This window comes from Spermophilus citellus (assembly GCF_964194105.1).
Source record: "Spermophilus citellus genome assembly, chromosome: 2".
NCBI classification, from domain to species: Eukaryota; Metazoa; Chordata; class Mammalia; order Rodentia; family Sciuridae; genus Spermophilus; species Spermophilus citellus.
Genome location: NC_138183.1, coordinates 3,951,502 through 3,974,527, shown reverse-complemented (window position 1 = coordinate 3,974,527; position 23,026 = coordinate 3,951,502). Strand labels below are relative to the sequence as shown.

General features: G+C 39.4%; 1 protein-coding gene across 6 annotated transcripts in view; it reads right to left on the bottom strand.

Moving 5' to 3' along the window:
* The window catches only part of TSC1 (TSC complex subunit 1), a 55,802-nt gene that overhangs the window by 19,516 nt on the left and 13,260 nt on the right, over nt 1-23,026 (bottom strand). For 5 of the 6 annotated variants that reach the window (XM_081282550.1, XM_081282551.1, XM_081282548.1 and 2 more), the window contains 6 exons: nt 13,168-13,354; nt 11,550-11,653; nt 10,229-10,381; nt 8,004-8,148; nt 6,590-6,744; nt 6,144-6,217 (listed from right to left, as the gene is read on the bottom strand). In XM_081282550.1, coding sequence (XP_081138676.1) covers nt 6,144-6,217; nt 6,590-6,744; nt 8,004-8,148; nt 10,229-10,381; nt 11,550-11,653; nt 13,168-13,273 — 737 coding nt within the window. In that variant the 5' untranslated portion in view covers nt 13,274-13,354. Of the gene's footprint in view, nt 1-6,143; nt 6,218-6,589; nt 6,745-8,003; nt 8,149-10,228; nt 10,382-11,549; nt 11,654-13,167; nt 13,355-15,333; nt 15,370-23,026 lie in introns of all 6 variants that reach the window. The other variant, XM_081282552.1, reaches the window with a different exon arrangement.

Below are 23,026 nucleotides of genomic sequence, written 5' to 3'. Positions count from 1 at the left end.
ACCAGAGGCTGGACTGTACATCAGTGATAGAACGCTTGCCTAGCATTCTCAAGGCCCTGGGTTCTATCCCCAGCAAAGTGCACACAAGAAAGAACTGGAGTTATGGATGATGTTCATTTTTCTCTTTCAACTCTTCAGTGTTTGCCAGATGTTCTACAAGGGCCCTAATGATTAACAGAACATTTAAAATATAATACTGTTCAAGTATAAGTTTTCTTTCTTTTAGACAACATGCTTTATAATTTAGAAAATCTATACCCAGCCAAGTTGCCTATCAGGGATGAGACACTTTTAGATGGGCAAGGACTCAAATTTATGGCCCATGTAGCTCTCAGCTGGCTCTGGGAGCACGACAACATATCTTCTATGAAATCAAGGATAAAATCTAGGAGGAGGGGGACTCCAGGAAACTGGGGACCTGATTTACGGTCATGGTCGAGGCAAAAGTCTGGATAACAGTTGTTTCCAAGTACTTAGTAACTCTAACCGGTATTCTCATTTTATGTCCCAAAATTTACAGGAAGAAGCTAACAACACTAAGAGCGCTCTGTGGGCTCACGTGTACTCCACACTACGGTTGCAGAATGCTCCTTAAATCTTACAAGTTGAAAAGGTAGTATTAAACATAGATGAGAGTGTCCAGGACATAAGGAACCCAGGCCGCTTCCCTACGCAACAGCAAGCTATTCCCCACCGCAGGGCTGGATCTTCGGGCGCTCCTCGGGCTCTCACTGCCTGAACTCTGCTGTCATGGACTCCCTTTCATGAACCCTCAGCATGCCTACAAGGTGATTAACTGAGAGAGTGAGTCAGGATGCATATATACACATGAGAAGATTGATTTTGGAGAAGAAAATGAGAATCATAATAAAGAAGGAATACATTTAAATGTTTTATTTTAATTAAAGTGATATATCACTATATTTCCTTGATTCTAGAATGAACTTTTCATACTTTAATATCTCTGAAATTAAATGCTATAATTTGATCAGGTGTGTATTATTTGGCATTTTTTTTCTCAGATTTACCTAAAATGTAAGTACATCATACATTCAATGACACCTTAGACTCAATGAAATGTGGTAGTTTTAAAGAGTTGGTACAGTACAGTCCTAAAGTTTCCTTCCACACCACGCTGACAACCACTCTGACTGCTGCTTCGAATTCATTAGTTAAACCATTCTCCCGCCTCCAAGTTCCTTAGAACATGCCCTTGGCTTCTCCTTTCTTGATTTATGAATTTTAGACCTCATCTATTAACTTCCTGTTACAGGTGAAGACTGAAGTCACTGCCATATCTCTCTTCCTTCCTTCCCAATACTCTCAAAATAATTTTTTTTTCCAAAATCAATTTCAATAATTATTAAGACAATATAAATACTATTTGCAGCTCAGGCTAAGAGAACACTGTGATACATTTACTTTCTCATTTGGTTTGGCCTGGAGTTGAGTTTTTTCTATTTTTTTCCCCTCAGTTTTCTATAATGAATTCTATCTATGATGAATTTCTATCATGAACTCTTCCTAAATTTATTCAAGCTGCTCTGAAACAATCCCTAATGTAATTTTTTTCATAATGAAATATAAATATCTATGAGGATTAGTTGGCCCCAGCAGAACTCCCTTTTGGAGGCCCTTCTCCCAGTCTGCAGGGTCACCATCCTCACCTATTGTGCAGCTGTCATCCTGACACTCGTCTTGACCATGCCCCCAAGTCAGGTCCCCAAGTTTCCTCAACTGTCCTCTTCCTTGATTTTACTCTCAGTTTGGTAGAAGACATTCTCCCGGGGCTGAATGAGGCTAAATGGGAGAAATGTAAGTCCCTGTGCCTTGCCTATCTAAAAATGTCTCATCCCTGATAGGGTATAGAATCCTAGATCAAAAAATCTTTTTCTCTTACTTTTGAAGGGTTTCAGAAGATAACACCATTCTGATTTCTAATCTTACTTAAATGTTTTAGCCTTTTTCTTTCAGAAAAAAGGTTTATTATTAAGAAAGGTTTATTTCTGGCTTTTGTTTTGTTTTGTGTGTGGTGCTGTGGCCTGAACCAAGGGCCTCATAGATGTTAGATAAGTGTATACTCTAATATTTTGAAATTCCACTAACTTGAGATTGGTGGAATTGTTCTGCATTAAAGGGGCTGTGCACAAAGTAAGCCCCTTCAATCTGGAAGCTCGTGTCCTTCAATTCTTAGGAATGTTTCTACATTATTATTTCTATTACAATTTCTTCTTCTACCAAGTTTTCTCCTCTCTTTTTAATTCTTATTATTGATACTGGCCTGCACTCACCATTCTAACTTTCTTCCAGAGATACACCTATTTCTACTCTTTGGCTCAGCTTTCTGAGATATTCTCAACTTCATCTTTTAATTTTTTTATTGAAGTATTACTTTGGCCATCCTTCTAATTTTTTTTTTCAATTTTCAATTTTTTTTTTTTTTTAAGTTGTATAGGGACACAAGGCCTTCACTTTATTTATTTTTAGGTGGTGCTGAGAATCGAACCCAGTGCCTCATGCAAGGCTGGTGCTCTACCACTGGCTACAGCCCCAGCCCATCCTTTTTCATTTTTAAGGCTCTTTCTTTGGTCTCAAAATAGTGTTTTTCCGCAGCACCCTGGTATTTACAATGTCTGTACACAAATACTCTCTCTGAAGTTACAGAGGACACCCTGCCTGCTCCCTGTGTCACCAGTACTTCCAGCTCCTCTTTCTGTGTTGGTCTGTCTTCCCATAGAACCTTTCTTCCAAAGTCAGATGGCCTGCGGGACCTGTCGAGCAAGGCGCTCTGAGCTGGCTAAAGAAGCCTCCAAGTTAACTGACTTGGCTGACTGATGTTTGCCTTCCTAGTTAACATGGCTGACTGATGTAGGACCTTCCAAAGCCCACTGTCTAGAGTAAAGATTATTTATTTTCAAATATACACCCACAGGGAAGTAGATGGGGGAAGTGAGAAAGCACCACAGTGTCTGAACAAGAGCAGAAGGCAAGTGGCAACTGGTAGCAAAACTAAGGAAGCCAGGTGATAAGCTACCAATGCTTTTTTTTTTTTTTTTAATATTTATTTATTTATTTTTTAGTTTTTGGCAGACACAACATCTTTGTTTGTATGTGGTGCTGAGGATCGAACCCGGGCCGCACGCATGCCAGGCGAGCGCGCTACCGCTTGAGCCACATCCCCAGCCCAGCTACCAATGCTTTGAAGATACAGTTAGTTGACTTACACTGTGAAACTCTAAGATACTGAACAACTTATGGCACCGAGCCTTAATGAGTGGCAAGCAATGAGGACCCTAGGCATCCACAGTTGGAGCCACTAGAGGAGCACCAAGCATCCTAAAGTCCCTTCCCAATTCTACACTCAAAAGCAATGGCTCTTTTCTCACCAGAAATCTGGATTATTCTCTGGAGGGAATAAAATAAGGAGTTTCTGGGTGAAGTATTATAGAGAAGTTGAGGGCATGATCACATTCCAGACACGTGGACCAAGTGAGCTCACCCATCCTGAACGCCCAGGCCAATCAAGTCCTCCACACCAACAGCTTCCCTCAGTGGTGGCCAGACTCTATGAGCCCAGCGATCAGAAGACTCTTCTAAAAATCTGAGCAGCTTAAGGAAAACAACAGTACTGCTGTCAAAATCTCTGCCAGGTGCTCAGATCAACACAAAACAAAGTGCAAGGTCAACGAGTTCCATTCCATGAGCACAGCTTTTTTAAGTGTTCCTATCCAAAGATAAGCAGATCACCAAATCCTTGCAGAAAACCTCCAAGATTTAAAAACAACAAAACAAAGCAAAAAAGAAAGCAGCTAAGAAGACTATGCAGAGAACAGACTATTCAGGGAAAACAAAACAAAAATACTGTCAACATTCTTGAAGGCAAGAGATTGCATCTATGAAACAAACGTAGGCTACTATAAAAAGAAGCCCTCTGAGAACTAAAAAGAACTCTTAGTACAAAAGTGGTGGTAGAAATGCCGACTGTAAGAGTAGGACTGCAAGCCAAACACAGGAAATCAACAGGAAGTGAAATAAAAAGACAGAAAGGAAAAAAAAAAAAAGAAAAGAAAAGCAGAGCAACACTCCAAGAGGTTCTGATCTCCACAGCAGCAGTTTTAGAAGGAAAGACAATCAGGGAAAGGAAACCAAACACAAAGTTTCCTAGAGCTTAAAGAGCTTCTGAGTTGGACAATGAGAATAGAATTTCACCAACGTGCATCATAGAAAAACCTCCACACACTGTGCCAAAAAGCCAGTGATCTCCTAGCTCCCAGAAGAAAAACAGCATGCACAGAGCACTGAAGTGAAATGTCTTTGGATTTCCATAGCAAGCTTGGCAGCAGGAAGGCAATGGTACTGCCTCCAACCATTGAAGGAGACCAATTCTGGCCTGGGTGTCTCCACCAAGTCAAACGATGGCATCCTTCCTCAAATGCCACCAGAGAATACTTTCCATCGGAACCCAAGGAAACCAAGAAAGAAGCCATGGATGTGCTGCTCTGGAGAATGGCAAGGCGAAGCCCTAGGAAAACAGGCTGATAGCTGGGCACCAGGCACAGGGGACAACCAGCTCGGTTCAGAACAAACCGCCAAGAGATGGGTACACTATAGGCCATCACCAAGGCCCTTTGCTTTTTGCAGTGTTGGGGATCCCACTTGGGGTTTCACTGCATGCTAAGGAAGCACTCTACCACTGAGACACATCCTCAGCCCTCACCACGGTTCTCACTGCCCTGCACTACCCTTTTAGCCAAGAGACACAACCAGGTGACCTTGGCCTAGATAACTGGTCTTCTAATAGTTCAGAGGCTGCTGAAGTTCCACTCTCTCTCCTCTGCCATATCAGCAAAGGACATTCACTTTACCCCATAGATGGATCCTGCTTTGAACTACTCCCGAGAGTTGAAAGTAGACACCTTCCTTCGCCTTGTTTTAGCAGCATGTCTAACAGCCAGCACCCACTGAAGGCCTGGCTAGATGCTCTGAGGCAGCTCTTAGCTTCCCAGGCCTCACTTGTGGCCTGTGACCTTGTGGCAATGATGTCCCTGAAGGCACTGCTATTCTTCCAAGGATGGTGAAGCCAGACCAATACTCAGACACTGCTCCTGCCCTTGTCCCTGGAGACCTGCCCCTGATAGTGACAAGACTTCCTTAGCTAGGATTGGTTTCCTAATCAGCTTTACAGAACAAAACAATATATGCAGAACTATAAAGACAAATAAATGAGAGAATAACTAACATAAAAGCAAGAGTAGTAAGGTCAACAAGGAACAGGGAGGAAGAGTCTCTCATGATAGGCTCCTAACATATTGGAAAAGTTCTATTTTTAAAGCTGGGTACTGGCTACCTGTATATGTCTGTTATTATTAAATTTTGCATATACATTTTCTGTACTTCTCTTCATATAACATACCTCTCAGTAAGTTGTTTTAAGCTGATAGGGTGTGACAGAGGCAGGGTTGGTTGAGAGGTGAGACCTGCTATAGGAGGATCAGAAAACAAGCCATGTTTCTCATCTCAGTAAGAGACCCCAAAGTCCATATCTGTGGATCAGTTTCCCCAACAGGGGAGCACAAGCCAGGCTGCCAGCGAGGAGCTTTTTCAGCTCAGCACACCACATTTCCTTCATTTCCCTCATTTTCAGTCTTAACCGAGCTCCACTTGCACCAGGCCTGGTATCCTCAAATCAGGAGCTTTTGTAGGTAGGTTCAGTACCTACAGAGAACAAACCTGGCAACTCCTACAGGGCCCCACAGAGGGTGGAAGACAGCTGGTTAAGCCAGATGGAAAAAGGTCTCAGGAAGGCTCAACGTGTGAAATATAGCCATTCTCAACCCACGTGCTCTCAGCCACCTGCCCTACACAGTCACCAGCACCACCAAGAGCTAAGCTTTCCAGGAGTCCTGGGGACAGGCACCTGCACTGCAACCTCCCCTACTCTGCTAGTGGAATTACTTACTTTCTGTGAGGAATATGCTTTAAACTCATATAAAGTTCCAGCTGTATAAAGTTCTTCCAATCAATTGATAGAATGATGCTGTGAGTCAAATATCTGTACTCTTCAATAATATCTCCATGGGACATCTCTTAGAATAGAAGCAATCTCAAGAGATTCTTAAACATTCTGTCACTAGTTTCTATACCTTCGAGGGTCCAGTTCATGGTCCTTGGATCCAGTCACTAATTCTGGGTGAATTCGCACATGCTCCATCATTGGCTAGAAAAATGGGGTATACAAATTATAGGAGTGGATTTTTGTAGCATGTCCACACAACAGAATATTCTTTGACAAGAAAATGGAATGAAATGCTGATACATGTTACAATATTGATGAGTCTTCATACATGTTAAGTACCAGAAGCCAGGCACAGAGGTGCACACATTATATAATTCCATTTCTATGACATGTCCAGAATAGAAAGTCTTCATCATAAAGATGGAAAATTAGTGGCTTCTAAGGGATGGGGAGGGGATTTTGGAGGAAGGCTAAATTTCTTTTCAAAACTTCTACCATTTATACAGAAGTTACAAATGTAGCCCATTCTGAATAATGCACTCAGTATCAAATAAATGAACAGTATTAACTTACCTTGACCACTTCTTCAAAAGTCTCCAAGTTTTCCTTCATACTGTAGTGTGAACGCAGAAAGGAGACAAAGTTGCAAGGGTACATTCCATAAAGGCGATGAAAAAGGGCATAAACACTGGCATGGAGATGGACAAGGTAGATTTCTGTCACGTGGCCTAAGAAGGAAATCAACAAGATTGACACAAGACTGACACGTGCAAAATAGACAGGCACGCTTCCTCCCACCTTGCTCCAAGAACATGTCACAATGTTTTCCTCAAATGCAGACCTGAACACAGACACCCCGCTTTCAAATCCATCAATGGCTCTGTACATACAGCCTCGTGATAAACTCCAATCTACTCAGTGTGACCCAGGAAGACTCTCACTGACCTAATCTCTGCCCTCTGCTCCAGCCATCCCCCAAAACACTCTCACAAGGCTGAACTACCTTTATAATGACCCTCAACCTCCCTGTAATTTATAATTACACTCTCCACTGCTAGGGTCAGCACATGTTTCTTGAGGAAAGGACTATCCTACTCACCTCTCTATCCCCAGTGTCTTGGACTGTGCTTGGCACGTAATAAACATTCAAGTGTTTGTGGAACAAACATATGAGAACCTTTTGAAATCAGGATGTAGGCTTAGCAGATTTATAACTAAAGAGTGAAAAAGAAAAAAAACTATTATCCAGAAATTAGCTTAAACTGTTCGGTGTGGGAGAAACTGACTGAAACCCCAGCTCCTCCACAGCAATGGACAAACTGCGCTCTCCCAGCAAAGATCCTACTAGACACGCTGGCATCGCCTGTGCCTATGCCTGCTGCTCAATCCTGTCTAGAAGGACAAAGCACTCGCTCACAAAATGACTCTGACACTGGGATTACAAACAATATGAAGTTACACAGGCTCACAGCTCCTGGATCAGTTTGGTAGAGCTGTGCTACTGCCAATGTGGGGAAAATGAAAACCAAAGCATTTGAAACTCCAATGCTACTTAGGGCCTGTTGCTTCTTCCCCTTCCCTCTATATATATACACAAGGAATAGGCTCTCAGAACCAAAGTCTGTGTGTTGGTACAAAAATAGCAGAGTAAGACAAAAATTGTCCCACAAGCTAGGCTGTATCTGCAACCACAGAGATGGATGGTGTGTTTCCATGTAACTGAGAAATCAGGAAATCTGACATCCTGCCACTGTTTCTCTGACAACTAATCTTTCCAAGCCAAAAATGTAAGGAAGGCATCTCACCAGCCATGCCTCTCACATGTGCCTATAGATGACAGACCCAGGTATTTCCTCATCTATCCAGTGGACACCACTCACTTCAGCCATAAAATTTCACACATCTTTCCCTCACAGCACATGACCTGTTGATCAGCAGGAAAGCAGCATCACCTGGTAGACCCTGACAGGGATATAGAGCTCTGTACCTGGTTTCTTCAGGCACCATGACGAAAGACGGCCAAAAATGTCAAAGAAATCAAGAAGGTGCTGCTTCCCTGATTGTGGAATCATTGGCAGCATGGTGATCAACACCAAGACGCCTGTTGTGAGGACGACGACATCAGTGTCCATCTACAGAGGAAAAAGACAACATCTGTCAGGTACAGTGCACACTCAGCACCATGTTGTGTGAAGAGGTTCTCAATACCAAGGGTCATAAATCAGACGTTCCTCACACACTCATTTCCAAACCCTAAGGATCAAGTACTGAGCCTTAGCTATACTGTGATGAATCTGGGAGGACCATTTCCAATACCCCACACTTCCTCATCCAGAAGATGAGCACCCTACTTGCAGCACCTGGATGGAAGTACGAGAAGGCATATTTTAACAGAACACAGCAATATTGCTCTGTTTTCATCCATTCAACCAAACTCTAAGATGATTTTGTCAGGTTAAGCTAATTTAAAAAAACACTAAACACTGGCAAGTAATTTGCTGGGTTTTTTTTTTTTTTTTTTTTTTTTTTTTTTTTTTTTTTTTTGGAGTGGGTGGCAGTACTGGGGATGGAACACAGGGCCTCATGCATGATACACTACTACTGAGTCCAAACCCCCAGCCCAATTCACTGTTGTTGTTGTTGTTTTAAGAACTATTACAGAAGTATAATTGAAGAAATCAGAATAGCACTAAGAAGTCAACTTAATGGCTCACCTTCATAGCAGTATTTAGAGACCCACAAACAAATCTCTGACCATGCTTTTGGTTTAAGGATCAAGTCAAATAACTTCAGGCTAACTGAGTACACTTAATACCCAATGGATAATAAATCAGCTCAGATTTGCTACAGCAGCTCATCTGACCCATAATTAAATCATGGATGTTTGCTAAGTAACTGAAATTAAGGTTTATAAAATAAAACATTAATCAAGAGAATGCCATGAGGGCTAAGACATCTATTATTCCTATTAGAAAAGGAATCTACAATGCTAGAAATAAAGTTTTAGATATATTTAATTTATACATTAAGCACCAAGGCTTCTATTGTAGCAGATATCCAGTAGAAAGAATATATGGTAGATGAGAAACACATAATGAGAATATAATGAGAAAACATAATGAGTTCCAGCAAAAAGAACTAACCCTAATTCATTTACATAACATTCTAACTGAAGACCTAGATAAAAGATCTTGATTAATACTCAAGGCTTGCCTTTCTGGAAAAGATAAATGTTTTGCAATCTGAACTAAAGGTTGTGCCTCAAAACTGGATTAATTTCTCATCAATCCATTTGCTCAAAGAATACAAAGTTATTAAAACTGATTGAGAGCTGGGGATGTAGCTCAATTAATTGGCAGAGTGTTTGCCTAGCATGTACAAAGCCCTGGGTTCAATACCCAGCAGTACCATAAATAAATAAATAAATACATAAACAACTGCCCTTGCTTTTTCTTAACCCAAACAGAAGGCCCTGCCAATGTGACTCTTTGGGTCCCATCTCTAGGGATAATAAAATAGACACAAAAATCATCATTCATGGTGCTATATCCAAAGAACACAAAGGTACTGCATCCCAGAACAACACTACTGGGCACACCATGTCTCTGTGAGGCACCGTCAGACAATGTTAACCACAAATTCTTATTTTACAGTTAAGAAACAAGTCTAAGAACTAAACAGATTAAGACTATAGCAAGTATTTCAGCAAGCCACTGTCAAAACTAAAATCATAAAATCTAAATAGGTTTTTGGCTCTTAATGAAGAAAAATGTTCTTCATTTAGTGCAAAAAAAAAAAAAAAGCCACTCTGTAGGACTTATATTAACAAAATCTTAATTGTGGCTGCTATCAAAACATGCCTCTCTAAAGTTAAAAGGAACTTTAAGCCATTTTCTATCAGCAAAAGGGGATTTGCAGCCTGTTTTTAACTGAGGGAGGCTAGATAATTCTGAGATCAAGAAGTATGTAGTAACATAATGCTAGCACCATCTGAATGAAACTTTACTTCACTACTTAGACAAAAGGTATCAATGTTCGTAGTGATGTAGTTGAGAATTACCAAGTACAAACCCTGCTAAAAGAAAAAAACAAGAAATCCTACAAGTTTTTAAATCCTGAAATTAACATCAAGCTTGCTTGTGTGAAGTCAGTCACCATTTCAGAGACAGTATCTATAATGTCATCTCATTTAAATCCTTACCAACACCCTACCTTGAGACATTTCAGTAAAGAAGGCAAAAGAGGTGCTTGAGAAAGTTTATGCTTCCAAGACGGCTGTAGTCGCACAACATGCCCCAGCAACGACAGAATGGATAAACGGGTGGCAGCTTTGCCCACGTACTCATTAATTTTGTCCAAGAGGTGCTGAAAAGAACAAAGGACATCCTCACATAAACAAATGAAGTTAACCCAAACACAGGCAGTAACGATGGACTCCACTCCCTCAAGTCTTTCCTCTGGTGTAAACTGGTAAAGAGATCAAATCCAAGATTTTCAAAACCATGTGAGGAGGAAAAAAAAAATGCGAGAAAAAAAGAAAGAAAAAAGTTGTGTTTGGCCTGTGACAGAACAGTCAGTTTGCACACTCCTCAGTGACCCTTCAGTGAGAAAGGATCCCCATAATACAGAGCTGTAAGGGGTCGGTTGTTCCTCTGCGGTCTCTTGCTCCACTCTTGTAAGAACCACTGACCCAGGCTGCAGCCATGAAGGATTTGGCAGGATGCAACTGCTGCAACATCCCGCACACATACTTTGGCCCTAAACATAAGTCAGACATTAGGGAAAGTTACCACACAGCTCAGGGTAAAGAAAAAAAAAATGTATTGTAAAAGGCACACATTGGCAAGGTCCTCAAATCTAGAGCAGTCATTCTCACAGACGAACTCAAGACTTACCAAAGTGTGCAATTACAATGCTTTGTTAGCTATTTAACACAAACAAAAATAAAAGCAAAAGGCAAACACAATGAAGCCCTCCAAGAGCCTGGTGCTAGAAAGCAGGATTCATTAATCAGCCATATCAATTACCTGTACCTAGGGATTTTCCCATATTGATAAAAGCCTAAAAATTCTACTCAAACATGGGCTTAAAGATGAACCCCCTACAGGCCAAGAGATCACTATGCAGTACTGTACCAGAATTGTGATGTTTCTTTAACCCATTATGTACCCTTGCTCCTCAATTTTATAGGCATATAACCAATATACATATATGTATGTGTGTGTATGTGTGTGTGTGTGTGTGTGTGTGTGTGTGTGTGTGTGTGTGTGTATTCCTATATAAAGGATGCTGGAACATCCAGGGTTAAATAAAAAAGATCTTTAAAAAACTCTGAAATAGATTTTATTCTGCAAACTTCTCAGGAAACAAAATTATTTTTCTTTATAGTCATAACCTGGGAATAATGTCCCTCGTGGCATACAGAAGTTGCAGGAAGCAGCTCTGGACACACTGTGGCGTGGATTTGCACAGAAGCTGTTACATGACTCTTCAAGACACATGCAATGCCCTCCTACCACATTTCGGCAGTTACCTTATCATGTGGCTCTTGCAAGGTAGTCAGGATGTGCAACGCTGGCTGAGAACTGGTTTCCAGGTAATAGTCCACCAAGGTGTTTACAAGCATGGGACCACGGTCTAAATACAGAAAGGGGTAATTTATAACACTTACCTCCTTTAACATTATAATTTATTTCAATGCTGGCTGGTATAAAATCCAGGTGTTTCTTTATATGCTACTCAGAGTTTCATGAAGCATTGTATTTGGGCCTCCCTAAATTCATTAGAGTTTAACAATAAGGTAATTCCAAACTTATATCCTAAATATCCTAAAAGCATTATGAAATGCTATCATTTACTTTTTATTATTTTTTTAATCACAAAAGTCTGTGACTACTGGTAAAATTAGGACTGTATAAAATACGTAAAAAACAAACATATTAAACAAAAAGTATGCAAAGTTAAAGTGAAAGTCCCCTCACCACCCACCCTACCCAACTCTTTACATGAATACCCTTAAGTTCAACTTCCCTGCTTGTATCTTCACTCACATATCCACACAGACATGTCTGTGTATGTGTTTTCTTCCCCTTAACAACATATCACAGATACCTTTCTGTGATGGCACCCATGGACTGCCTATCTCATCTTTTGACTGAGTTCCCATTGCTCCATTGAATAATAATTAATTTAACCCTTCGTCTACCGAAGGATACTTGGGCTCTCCAATTTTTCACCATATTTCACTCAAGGCAATAATGCAGATTCTTGGAGATGGGCCAAATGGTATGTTTTCAATTTAACTGATATATACTACAAAAAGGCTAACAAGCCAGGCACGGTGGCACATGCCTGTAATCCCAGAGGTTTGGGAGGCTGAAGCAGGAGGATCTCGATTTCAAAGCCAGCCTCAGCAAAAAGGAGGCACTAAACAACTCAGTGAGACCCTGTCTCTCAATAAAATACAATAGGGCTGAGGATGTGGCTCAGTGGTAGAATTCAATTTCCAGTACCCACCCCCACAAAAAAGGCTGAACAATTTATATTCCTATTATAACAGTGCCCATTTCTCAAATCAATGTTAAACTTTTGTCAACCTGGAAAGCAAAAAAGGGTTCTGTTTACATTTTTTAACTGTCTGATTAAAGAGAGATTGAACACTTATTAAAAACTACACATGAGGGGCTGGGGTTGTGGCTCAGCGGAAGAGCACTTGCCTAGCACATGTGGGGCCCTGGGTTCAATTCTCAGCACCACATAGAAATAAAATAAAGGTATTATGTCCAACTACAATCAACACAAAATATTAAAAAGAAAAATAAAATTACACACATGATTTACTCTGCCTAGATTTTGCTTTTAAATTCTCAGGGTAGAGGAAGTTAGAGGGAGGTAAGATGAAATAAAAATGGCAAAAAAATGTGAAGCTGTGTTCATGGAATTCACCGTACTGTGCGCACTTCTTTGTGTGTATATCTACCTGAGTGTTTCTGTAACTAAAAGTTTAAAGCACTTACCACATGAACTAACCAACGTATGCCCTCTTCTGGTAGTTCTAAGAACACCCTTAAAAGGCTGAAAACTTGTATTTGTCAGCCAGACTCATCTTTTCTTGTGAGCAGACAAATTAAAAATCATGTTCCCTGGCTTACCAGAATTGAGGTTCTCTTTAAAGACAGCTGTCACATCATCACGTACGCCCAGGGTAGGGGAATCCAGCATGGAAAGCAGCTCCCCAACGTTTGCTGGCTGGGCCATTCTCTCACTTGACTGTGTTGTGCTGGCTCCAGGATGTGCATTAAAGGCTTGGACGGCTCTTCATTTAGGGCTGCTACCAGACTGCATGAAAAAAGAAGATGGATGGTGTGACAAATGTCCCCATTTTCCTCACAACAAACCACCTGCAAGACAAATCAGCACATGGGTTCAATGTAGTGAAAAGTTTGGCCAGAACTCTGAATCACTCTGCCTTTGACAGGTGTATGAAGCAAGGAGAGCTCTATGGAATGCATCAGAGAGGAGCCTAAGACAAGATACCATTCACAACTGGTCACTGAAGCAAATGGTAGCTTTATGCCTACCTCTGATTCTACCTTGGCTTCTGGCTGAGGCTATGTTTGTACTTCAAACGGATCTAAAAACTACACAAAAAGTTTCCACAAAAAGAACAATAAGCATACTACTCTCTTGATGACCCTCCCAACAATGTCTAAAAGTTAGAATAGCTGGTTAGGCCACACTTTGGTTACCCAACACCCGCTGTGAGCAGGGGTCATTTCTGTTTCACCACACACTCTTCATCACAGACATCTATTCTATACCCAAAGGCTCACAGACAGACCATCAGAACAAATCATGAAAGCTCAGCTCTTCACAAAAGGGGAGCAACTGCCTTATCTTTATGTACAAAAAGCAGCTCATTCCCCAAGTGTTCCTATACACATTTATGGCTGATTTCCGCTGCCAAGTTAGGTCTCTAAAACTTATTTTTGGAAAGGAATGAGACATTTATAAGACAGGATCTACGTGCCTTTTACAACCATCCCTGTGTATCTCTTTACGCTACTACAGGGTGACTGGCACTTCTGTCAGCATGGTACAGGAAGGGAAACAGACATCAAGCCCTTTGCTCAGGGTCACAGAGCAAGGAAGAGGCAAAATCAGGCAAGACCTAATATTTGAACCTAGATCTGACTCCAAAGTCCCAATAAGCCCTAAATTGACATCAGATTAATTTATGATCTTGATCATCACTGCAACTATGAGGTAAGCAGGAATTGCCTTTATTTTATAAATGGGAATATTGCTATCCAAAAAAGGCTAGATAATTTTACCAAAGTCAGACAGTAACATCTAACTTCAATAGTCCAACTCCCAAATCAATGATTAGCAATGCCCTTTGCAGCCATATAAAAACATTTTCTTATCTGCTTTCCTTTCAGTTAGGTAATACACGGTTCCAAAGCTGTAGAATGCATCAAATCAACCAGGGATGCATATTAGAAATGTAATGTTCTGGGACCATTCCAAAATGGAACTGGAGGCTCAATCATCTATACTTTCCTAAGGACCCCAGGTGATGCTTAAGGAGGTGATATTCAGGCCTGTTTGAAACACTATGCTAAAGAAAGACCCAGCTAAACAGTTAAGCTTCATCTGCAAGGATGCCGAATTAGCAGGGCCCCAAGAAACTGTCAGGTATTAACTCACTGTGCTCACACTTAATTAGAATCCAGTGACACTCACCGATTTGGCTATTGGTGAGTCAAAAGATTCACTGGAAAAATCAACTGAAATGCATAAATGCATTTCTGAAAGCAAATCATAAATACAGGAAGTTGCTGGCTCATACCCCAAAGTATAAATCTTACAGTTAAATCACAAAGGAAATCAACTTCAAAGTGCTCAGAAATATGGGACCACAACTGGCAAGAATCTACTGTGAAAGTACAAAACTGAAAATAGAAAAGAATGTCATCTTATTGTGAACTGGATTACATCTACAAATGAGGACAAGGCCAACCTATCAAGCCTCACCGCTCACTAAGGACTAAGCGAATGAGGGTGCAGAGGTGGGGCACAGTACCTGCTGCACTCTCAGTCACCAGCACTGCATGTCATCATGAAAATCACCAGTCAAAAGCTTTGGGTCGCCACTTTCAAGATAGCCTTTTAAGAGCACATTTCTCTAGCCATATTTATTTCTACTTTGGGTAAATCACAAATGATTCTCAATTAGTGATAAAGAATACAGTTCATAAGTCTGAAAGTTATCCTGCCCCCTGGTTTGGTTTTATTCCAAAAAAATTGCTACTTACCTACTCTAAGTCTAGTGAGATTTTTGTGTTTGCCTTCTGAGTGTTCAAAAGACAACAATGTCAGATCTGGTCTTCCCAATGCAGGCTGCTCCTGAGCACAGAGTGACAGGAGCTCAATTTTAAACAAAGATGGCAACCATCCAGCCAAAGTGCTGAGAGTCAGGGCTAAACGGCTTAGGGACCTAGCTGGTTTTTCAGTTTTTAACTGTAATTTAGGTGAAAAGTCTGTTTTTGGCAGTTTTCTCTTTGCAAATGGTTTATAGAATGCTAAAATAAGGTTTTACTCTAAAACACATTAGGATATTTTTGGCAACAAGATTTTTCTCCTTGGTTCTCAACTTTTTACCCATATTTTTTAATCCCCAGGAAAAAGACAAATCTTAGGCTTCTTGTGAGACCCTTTGTATATGTAACCTCAGTTCAAGCATTTCTGATATTCTAAAAATCCCCCAAGAGTTAAATTATAAGCTTTGGAATCAGTCCCAAAATTGGAACATTTCTTTTTAAACTTACTCAAATACTTCTCAGGGCATACCAACCTTCAGGTGTGAAGCATGGAAGGCAGACTTAGCGAGTGCAATGAAGAACTACATGCTCTAGTGGAACAACGCATAGGTTCAGTGGGGACACAAAGGAGGGAAGGGAGCAGCTCAGCTGGACACGGTGTTGCATACTTGCTAAACACACCTTATAGCCTGTGGAGAGCTGGCACCACAAACACACTGAAGCACCCACTACAAACAGTTAGACAAAGTTGGGTTACAGGGGTGCAACTTTGGGGTTTATATATTGTCCTTGGCTCCTTGCATTCTCTTTCTCTGCTTCCTGGCTACCATGAGCTGAGTGAGTAGCTTTCCTCTGACACGCCCTTCCTCCCTGTTGTCTCACTCAGGCCCAGAACAATGGAGTTGGGCGACCAGGGACTAAGACACCTGAAACTGTGAGGCCAAAATAAGCTTTTCCTTCTTCAAGTTGTTCTTTTCAGGTAATTTGGTCACAGCAATGAAAAGCTAACACACACTACTCTTAAGTGTCTAATCCTGACCTTTTCAAACACATTAAAACTGGTCCTTGCTCAGGGCCTTTGCACTTGGTGTTCTATATCTGGAATGCTCTCCTCTCATATCCTTGTATAGCTAACTCAGGTCTCTGCTTAAAATGTCAGCATTTCAGAATCACCTCTGCTGACAGCCTGATCTTAAACAGCAGGGGGTCTATTAGTTATAATGTTGGAATAAAATATACTTTCTAATCATGAGGAATCTTTTAAAAATTGTTATATTACACATACTAATTGTACCAAATGATGGGTTTCACTGTGGCATTTCCATACACGCACAAGGAGCTTTGATCATGCTCCTCCTTTTCCTCCCTTTTCCACCCACTCTATCCCCAGCAAGACCAATATTCCCTCTTTTGTTTCCACACATGAGAGAAAACATGCAATATTTATCTTCTTGGGTCTAGCTTATTTTACTTATCATTATGTCTTCCAGCTCCATCTATTTCCATGCAAATGGCAGAATTTCATTCTTTACAGCTGAATACCCCATTGTATATATACACATGCCATTTTTTAATCCATTCATCTGCTGATGGGCATCTGGGATGATTCCATATCTTGGCTACTGTAATGATGCCACAATAAACACCGGTACACAGGTGTCTCTTTCGTATGCTGAGTTCACTCCTTCAGATATGTACCCAGGAGAGTTACAGCTGAGTCATACAGTAGTTCTATGTTTAGTTTTGAGGAACCTCCATACTGTTTTCCATAGTGGCTATACTGATTTACATTCCCACAACCAGTGTGGGAGTTCCTTTTCCTCCACAACCTCACAAGCATTAACTAATGTTTTTCAGTAACAGCCATTCTAAGATACAATCTCAATGTAGTTTTGATTTGCATTTCTCTGACGGCTAAAGATATTTTTTTTCATATAATTATTGGCCATGTGTAAATTCTCAAGTTTCTATCCAGATCATCTGCCCATATATTAATAGATTGTTTTGTTTTGGCTAAGTTTTTTGTATATTCTGGATGCTAATCCTGTCAGATGAATTATTGGCATTCTGTGGGTTGTCCCCTTCCTCTGTTGATGATTTGTGGTGCAGCTTTTTAATTTGAGGTAATCCCATTCATCAATTCTTATTTTTTGCTTCCTGGGCTACTAGAATCCCAACCCTGCCTACACCAGGATCTTGCAGTGTTGCCTGCTTTCCTCTAGAAGTTTTAAAGATTCAGATCTTACATGAAGCTCTTTAACCCACTCTGCGCTGACTTTTGCACAGGGTGAAAGTGAGGCGGCTTCAGTCTTCCACGCTTGCATGCTGTTTCCCAGCACCCTTTGTTACAGAGGCTCTCCTTTCTCTAATGTATATTTTTGGTATCTCTTCATCTCAAGAATCAACTGGCTAAAGATGAATGGATTTCTTGGTCTATTGTTCTGTTCACTGTCCTATAAGTCTGTATTTATGCTAATATCATGCTGTTTTATCACTACAGCTCTGAAGTTAGTTTTGAAATCAGGTATAGTGCTACCTCCAGCACTGTTCCTTTTACTCAGGATGACCTTAGCTATTTAAGGTCTTTCAGTTTCCATAGGAATTTTAGGACTTTTTTCCCCGCTAGTTTTGTGCAGAAAGTCACTGATATTTTGACAGGAATTGCACTGAATCTGCAGATCACATTGGGTAGTTTTAACAATATTAATTCTCCTAATCCATGAATATAAGCCATCTTTGTACCTTTGAATGTCTTCTTTAATTTCTTCAGTGCTTTGTAATTTCATTGTAGAGGTTTTTCACATCTTTAGATTTATTTCTAGGTATCATGCATGTGCACGCGCACGCGCGCATCTGTGTGTGTATATGTGGTGTAATGTGAACGTGACTGCTTTCCTAACTTCTTAGCAAGTTTGTAACTGGTATATAGAAGTTACTAATTTTTTAATGTTGAGTTTATGTCCTGCTACTTTACTGAAATTGTTTATCAGTTCTAAAAGTCTTTTGGTGGAGTCTTTTGGGTTTTCTGTTATATGTTCGTATCTTCTGCAAACAGGGATAATTTGACTTTCTCCTTTCCTATTCATATGGTTTTTATTTCCTTCTCATCTGATTTTTCTGGCTAGAATTTCTAGTACTATATTGAATAAGAATGGTGAGAAATAGACACCCTTATCTTAAACCTGGTAGAGGAAATGTTTTCAGTTTTCCCCTATCCAATATATTGGCTACTGGTTTATCACATAGAATCCTTATTATGGTGTGATACAATCCTTCTATATTTATTCAGAGCTTTTATCACAAAGAGATGTTGATCTTCATCAAAGGCTTTTGATGCATTTATTGAGATGATTGGGGAGGGGTGTTGTTGTTATTGCTTTGTTTTGTTTTTGTTTTGTTTTGTGGTGGTGGGGATTGAACCCTGGGCTTTATGCATGTAAGGCAAGAACTCTATCGCTAAGCCACATTCCCAGACCTGATTATGTGGTTTTATTCTTGATTATGTGCTGTATTACATTTATTGACGTGCATATATTGAACCATTGTAACAAAACCAACTTGACCACAGCATATGCTCTTTTAAATGTGTTACTGAATTTGATTTACAAGTAATTCATTGAGGACTTTGAAATCTCTGTTCACCAGGGATACTGCTCTACAATTTTTTTCTTTGTTGTGTCCTTGAGAGATTTTGATAGAAAGATAACACTGGCTTTGAAGAATGAAATTAAGGTTCCTTCTCTATTTTATGGAAGAATTTGAGGAACATGGGTATAAAATTCTTTCTTAAAAGTCTGGTATAATTCAGCAGTGAATTCCTCCAGTCCTAGATTTGCTTTGTTGGAAGACTTTTTACTACTGTTTATTATTGATCTATTTATTTAGTTATTATTCATGTATTTAGTTTTTTTAATGTTCTCCTGATTCAATTTCAGTAGGTTATACGTGTCCAGAAATGTGTTCATGTCTTCTAGATTTTTCAATTTATTGGCATATAGTTTTTCTTTTTTCCCCTTATATTTTTAAAAATTTTGTTTTAATTAGTTATACATGACAATAGAATACATTTATGCACTTTGATATATCATACATAGATGGGATATAATTTCTCATTTTTCTAAGTGTACATGTTGCAGAATCGTATTGGTCATGTAGTCACATATGTACATACAGTAATAATGTCTGTTTTATACTATTATCTTTCCTATCCCCACATCCCATCCCCTTCCTTCCCATCACTTCCCTCTACCTAATCTAAGGTAATGCTATTCTTCCCTAGTGCCCACCGCCTTACTGTGAATTAGCATCTACATATTAGAGAAAACATTTGGCCTTTGGTTTTGTGGGATTGGCTTATTTCACTTAGCATGATATTCTCCAACTCCAACCATTTACTGGCAAATGCCTTAAAATCACTCTTTTTAAAGCTAAGTAATATTCCAATGAGTATATATACCACATTTTCCCCCCACATTTTTTATTGGTGCATTAGTTACATATAATGATAGGATTTGTTACATATTTCTAAATGCACATAATAGGCATAGTGTTTTTCAAAATATTCCTTAATGATGCTTTGAATTTCAGTGCTCTCTCTTATGATGACACCTTTTTTCATCTCTAATTTATTTGGATCTTTATTCTTCTGGGTTATATAAAAGTTTGTCAATTTTGTTTATCTCTTCAAAGAACCAATTCTTACATTCATTGATCCTTTGATTATTCTTTTAGTCTCTACTTCATTCATTTCTGCTCTCATCTTTATTTCTTCTAATGATTTGGGGTTTGATTTGTCTTGATTTTCTTTTTTTAAAAAAAATCTTTTTTAAACATTAAAAAAACTTTTGTCAGTGGATCTTTATTTTATTTATTCATATGCAGTACTGAGAATCAAACCCAGGGCCTCACAGATGCTAGGTAAGCACTCTACCACTGATATACAATCCCAGCCCTCCCCACATTTTTTATTGGTACATTTAGTTGTATGTACTGATAAAATTTGTTGTTACATATTCATACTGCACACAATATATAACAGTATAATTTAGCCAATATCACCCCACAGCTGTTCTTGGTTTTCTAAGACCTTGATATGCATTATTAATGAAGTTTTTAAAAATGTAAACGCTGATATAAAATTTCCTTAGTATTGCTTTTGCTGAATCCCACAGATTTTGGTACCCTGTGTTTCATTTGCATTTAATTCAAAGAACTTTTAAATTCTCCTTACTTCATCAATGACCCTCTGTTCATTCAAACATATCAATCTCCATGTTTATATATTTCTTCAGTGTCTCTTAGTTTAATTCCATTGTAATTATGTCAGACGCAAGGAATTATTTCAATTTTGTGAATTTAGTAAGACCTGATTTGTAGCCTAATACATAGTCTTATTTTGGAAATTTCCATGTGCCAATGTGAAAAATGAATGTTATACACCCATTGGATGAACACTCTGTAGATGTCTGTTAAGTCCTTTTGATCTACAATGTCACTTAATGATGTCTCTAGTTTGATATTCTTTGTCTGCATAATCTATCTATCGGTGACAACAGAATACCAAAGTCACCCACTAGTATTATTTGGGGGCCTAACTTACCTTTTATGTTTAGTAATATTTGTTTTATGAAATTGGATGCTGAGGGGCTGGGGCTGTGGCTCAGTGGCTGAGCATTCCCCTCACATGCATGAGGCACTGGGTTCAATCCTCAGCACCACATACAAAAATAAATAAATAAAACAAAGATTTTTTTTAAAAAAAGAAAGAAATTGGATGCTGACATTCAGTACATATATAGTTGTTATATCTTCCTGATGTATTCTTTGGTATATATATATAGTGACATTGTCTCTTCTAACTGATTCTGTCAGATATATGCACAGCTACTCCTGCTTGCTTTCTGATTCCATTTGCTTTAGATTATCTTTTTTCATCCTTTTACTTTCAGTTTATGTAAGTCTTCACAGTTTCTTATACACACCAGATTATTAGATCTAATTTTTTAATCCAATCAGTCTGTGTCTTTTTAATTGAAGAATTAAAGTCATTTCACAAGCCAGGTTCAGTGGTGCAGCCTGTAATCCCAGGGATTGGGACACTGAAGCAGGAGGATGACAAGTTCCAGGCCAGCCTCAGCAATTTAGTAAGACCCTTTCTCAAAATAAAAAGGCTGGGGGTGTAACTCAGTGGTAGAGTGCTCCTAGGTTCAATCCAAAGAACAGAAAGAAAAAGAGAAAAAGAGAGAGGCATAGGGAGGGAGGCAGGGAAGAAGAGTGAGTGAGTTTACACACCGTTATTGTTGAAAGATATGACTTCTGCTGAGAAATCTATTGTAGAAAGTTTTTGTTTTGTCTTTTCTTTTTTCTGGTCAAATCTATTTGGAGTTCTACATGCCTCCTGAACCTGGGTGTCCATGTCTTTCCCAATATTTGGGAACTTTCTGCTATTATTTTATTGAATACATTTTTTATGCCCTCAGTACATAGCTTTCTCCTTCTGGCATATTAATTATATGAACATTTAATTTTTAATGGTGTCCCAGAGATCTTGTGTATTCCCTTTGTTTTTTTTTTTTCTTTATTGCTATCTGAACATAATATTTTGGCAGAGTCATCTTCAAGTTCCAATATTCTGCTTCATTTGGTCTGTTGAGACTTTCAACTGAGTCTTTTTTTTTTTTTAATCTGATTGAGCTTTTAATTGCAACATTTCTGTTTGATTCTTTTTCAAAATCTCCATCTCTACTGAATTGTTCATTCATATCCTGTGCACTGTCCTCCTTAATTCATCTGTTCTCTTAGATTTAAAAATCATTCTTTGAATTTTATCCATGTCAGTATCTTTGGAATCTGTTACTCTGGAGTTATAAATTTTAGTAGTAATGTTATTACCTTGTTTTTCCATATTTCTTGTGGTTCTATGTTGAGATCTGTACATCTGTTGGGATGTAGACCTTTTCTATTTTTATACAGTGGTCTTGCCATATGTACTGCCTTTCTTCTGTCAGTGTGACCTAGAGTATAGGTTTGTTGTATAACACTGAATAATTTCCCTGTAGTTTCTTTGGTTGATCTGTGGGTTTGGCACAGAGTGTACCATATCAGGGTTGGGGAGACCCACTGTACCTGGAAGACAAGACTGGGGGCACTCTGGTACTTCAGGAAGATGTGGTGTGAGCAGCACAGTATGTGGGATGTACTCTGTGTTTACGCCTATTATGGAGTGTTAGCCTGTATCAGGAAATGGGGGTTTACACATAGCTGTTACTTGAAAGAAATTCTGATGCTGGTTCCTCAAGTTGTGTTGAAGGGCCTGAAGCTTTTGTCTTGTGATTGGAGACTGGTGCAGATCTAGGTATTTCACAGGAAGGGGCAGGAGTAGGAATCACAATTCCCCATCTGTGGGACTCACCTTCAGATTTATCAGCCCTTGTTTTGGTTTAGATATGAGGTGTCCACCAAAAGCTCATGTGTGAGACAATGCAAGAAAGTTTAGAGGTGAAAGGATTGAGTTAAGATAGCCTGGACCTAATCAGTGCATTAAAATACTTGAATGGGTTAACTAGGTGGTAACTATAGGTAGGTAGGTAGAGTGTGGCTGGAAGAGTGGGTCCTGGAAGCATGCTTTTGGGGTATATATTTTGTCCCTGGTGAAGGAAATGGTCTCTCTGCTTCTTGACTGTCATGT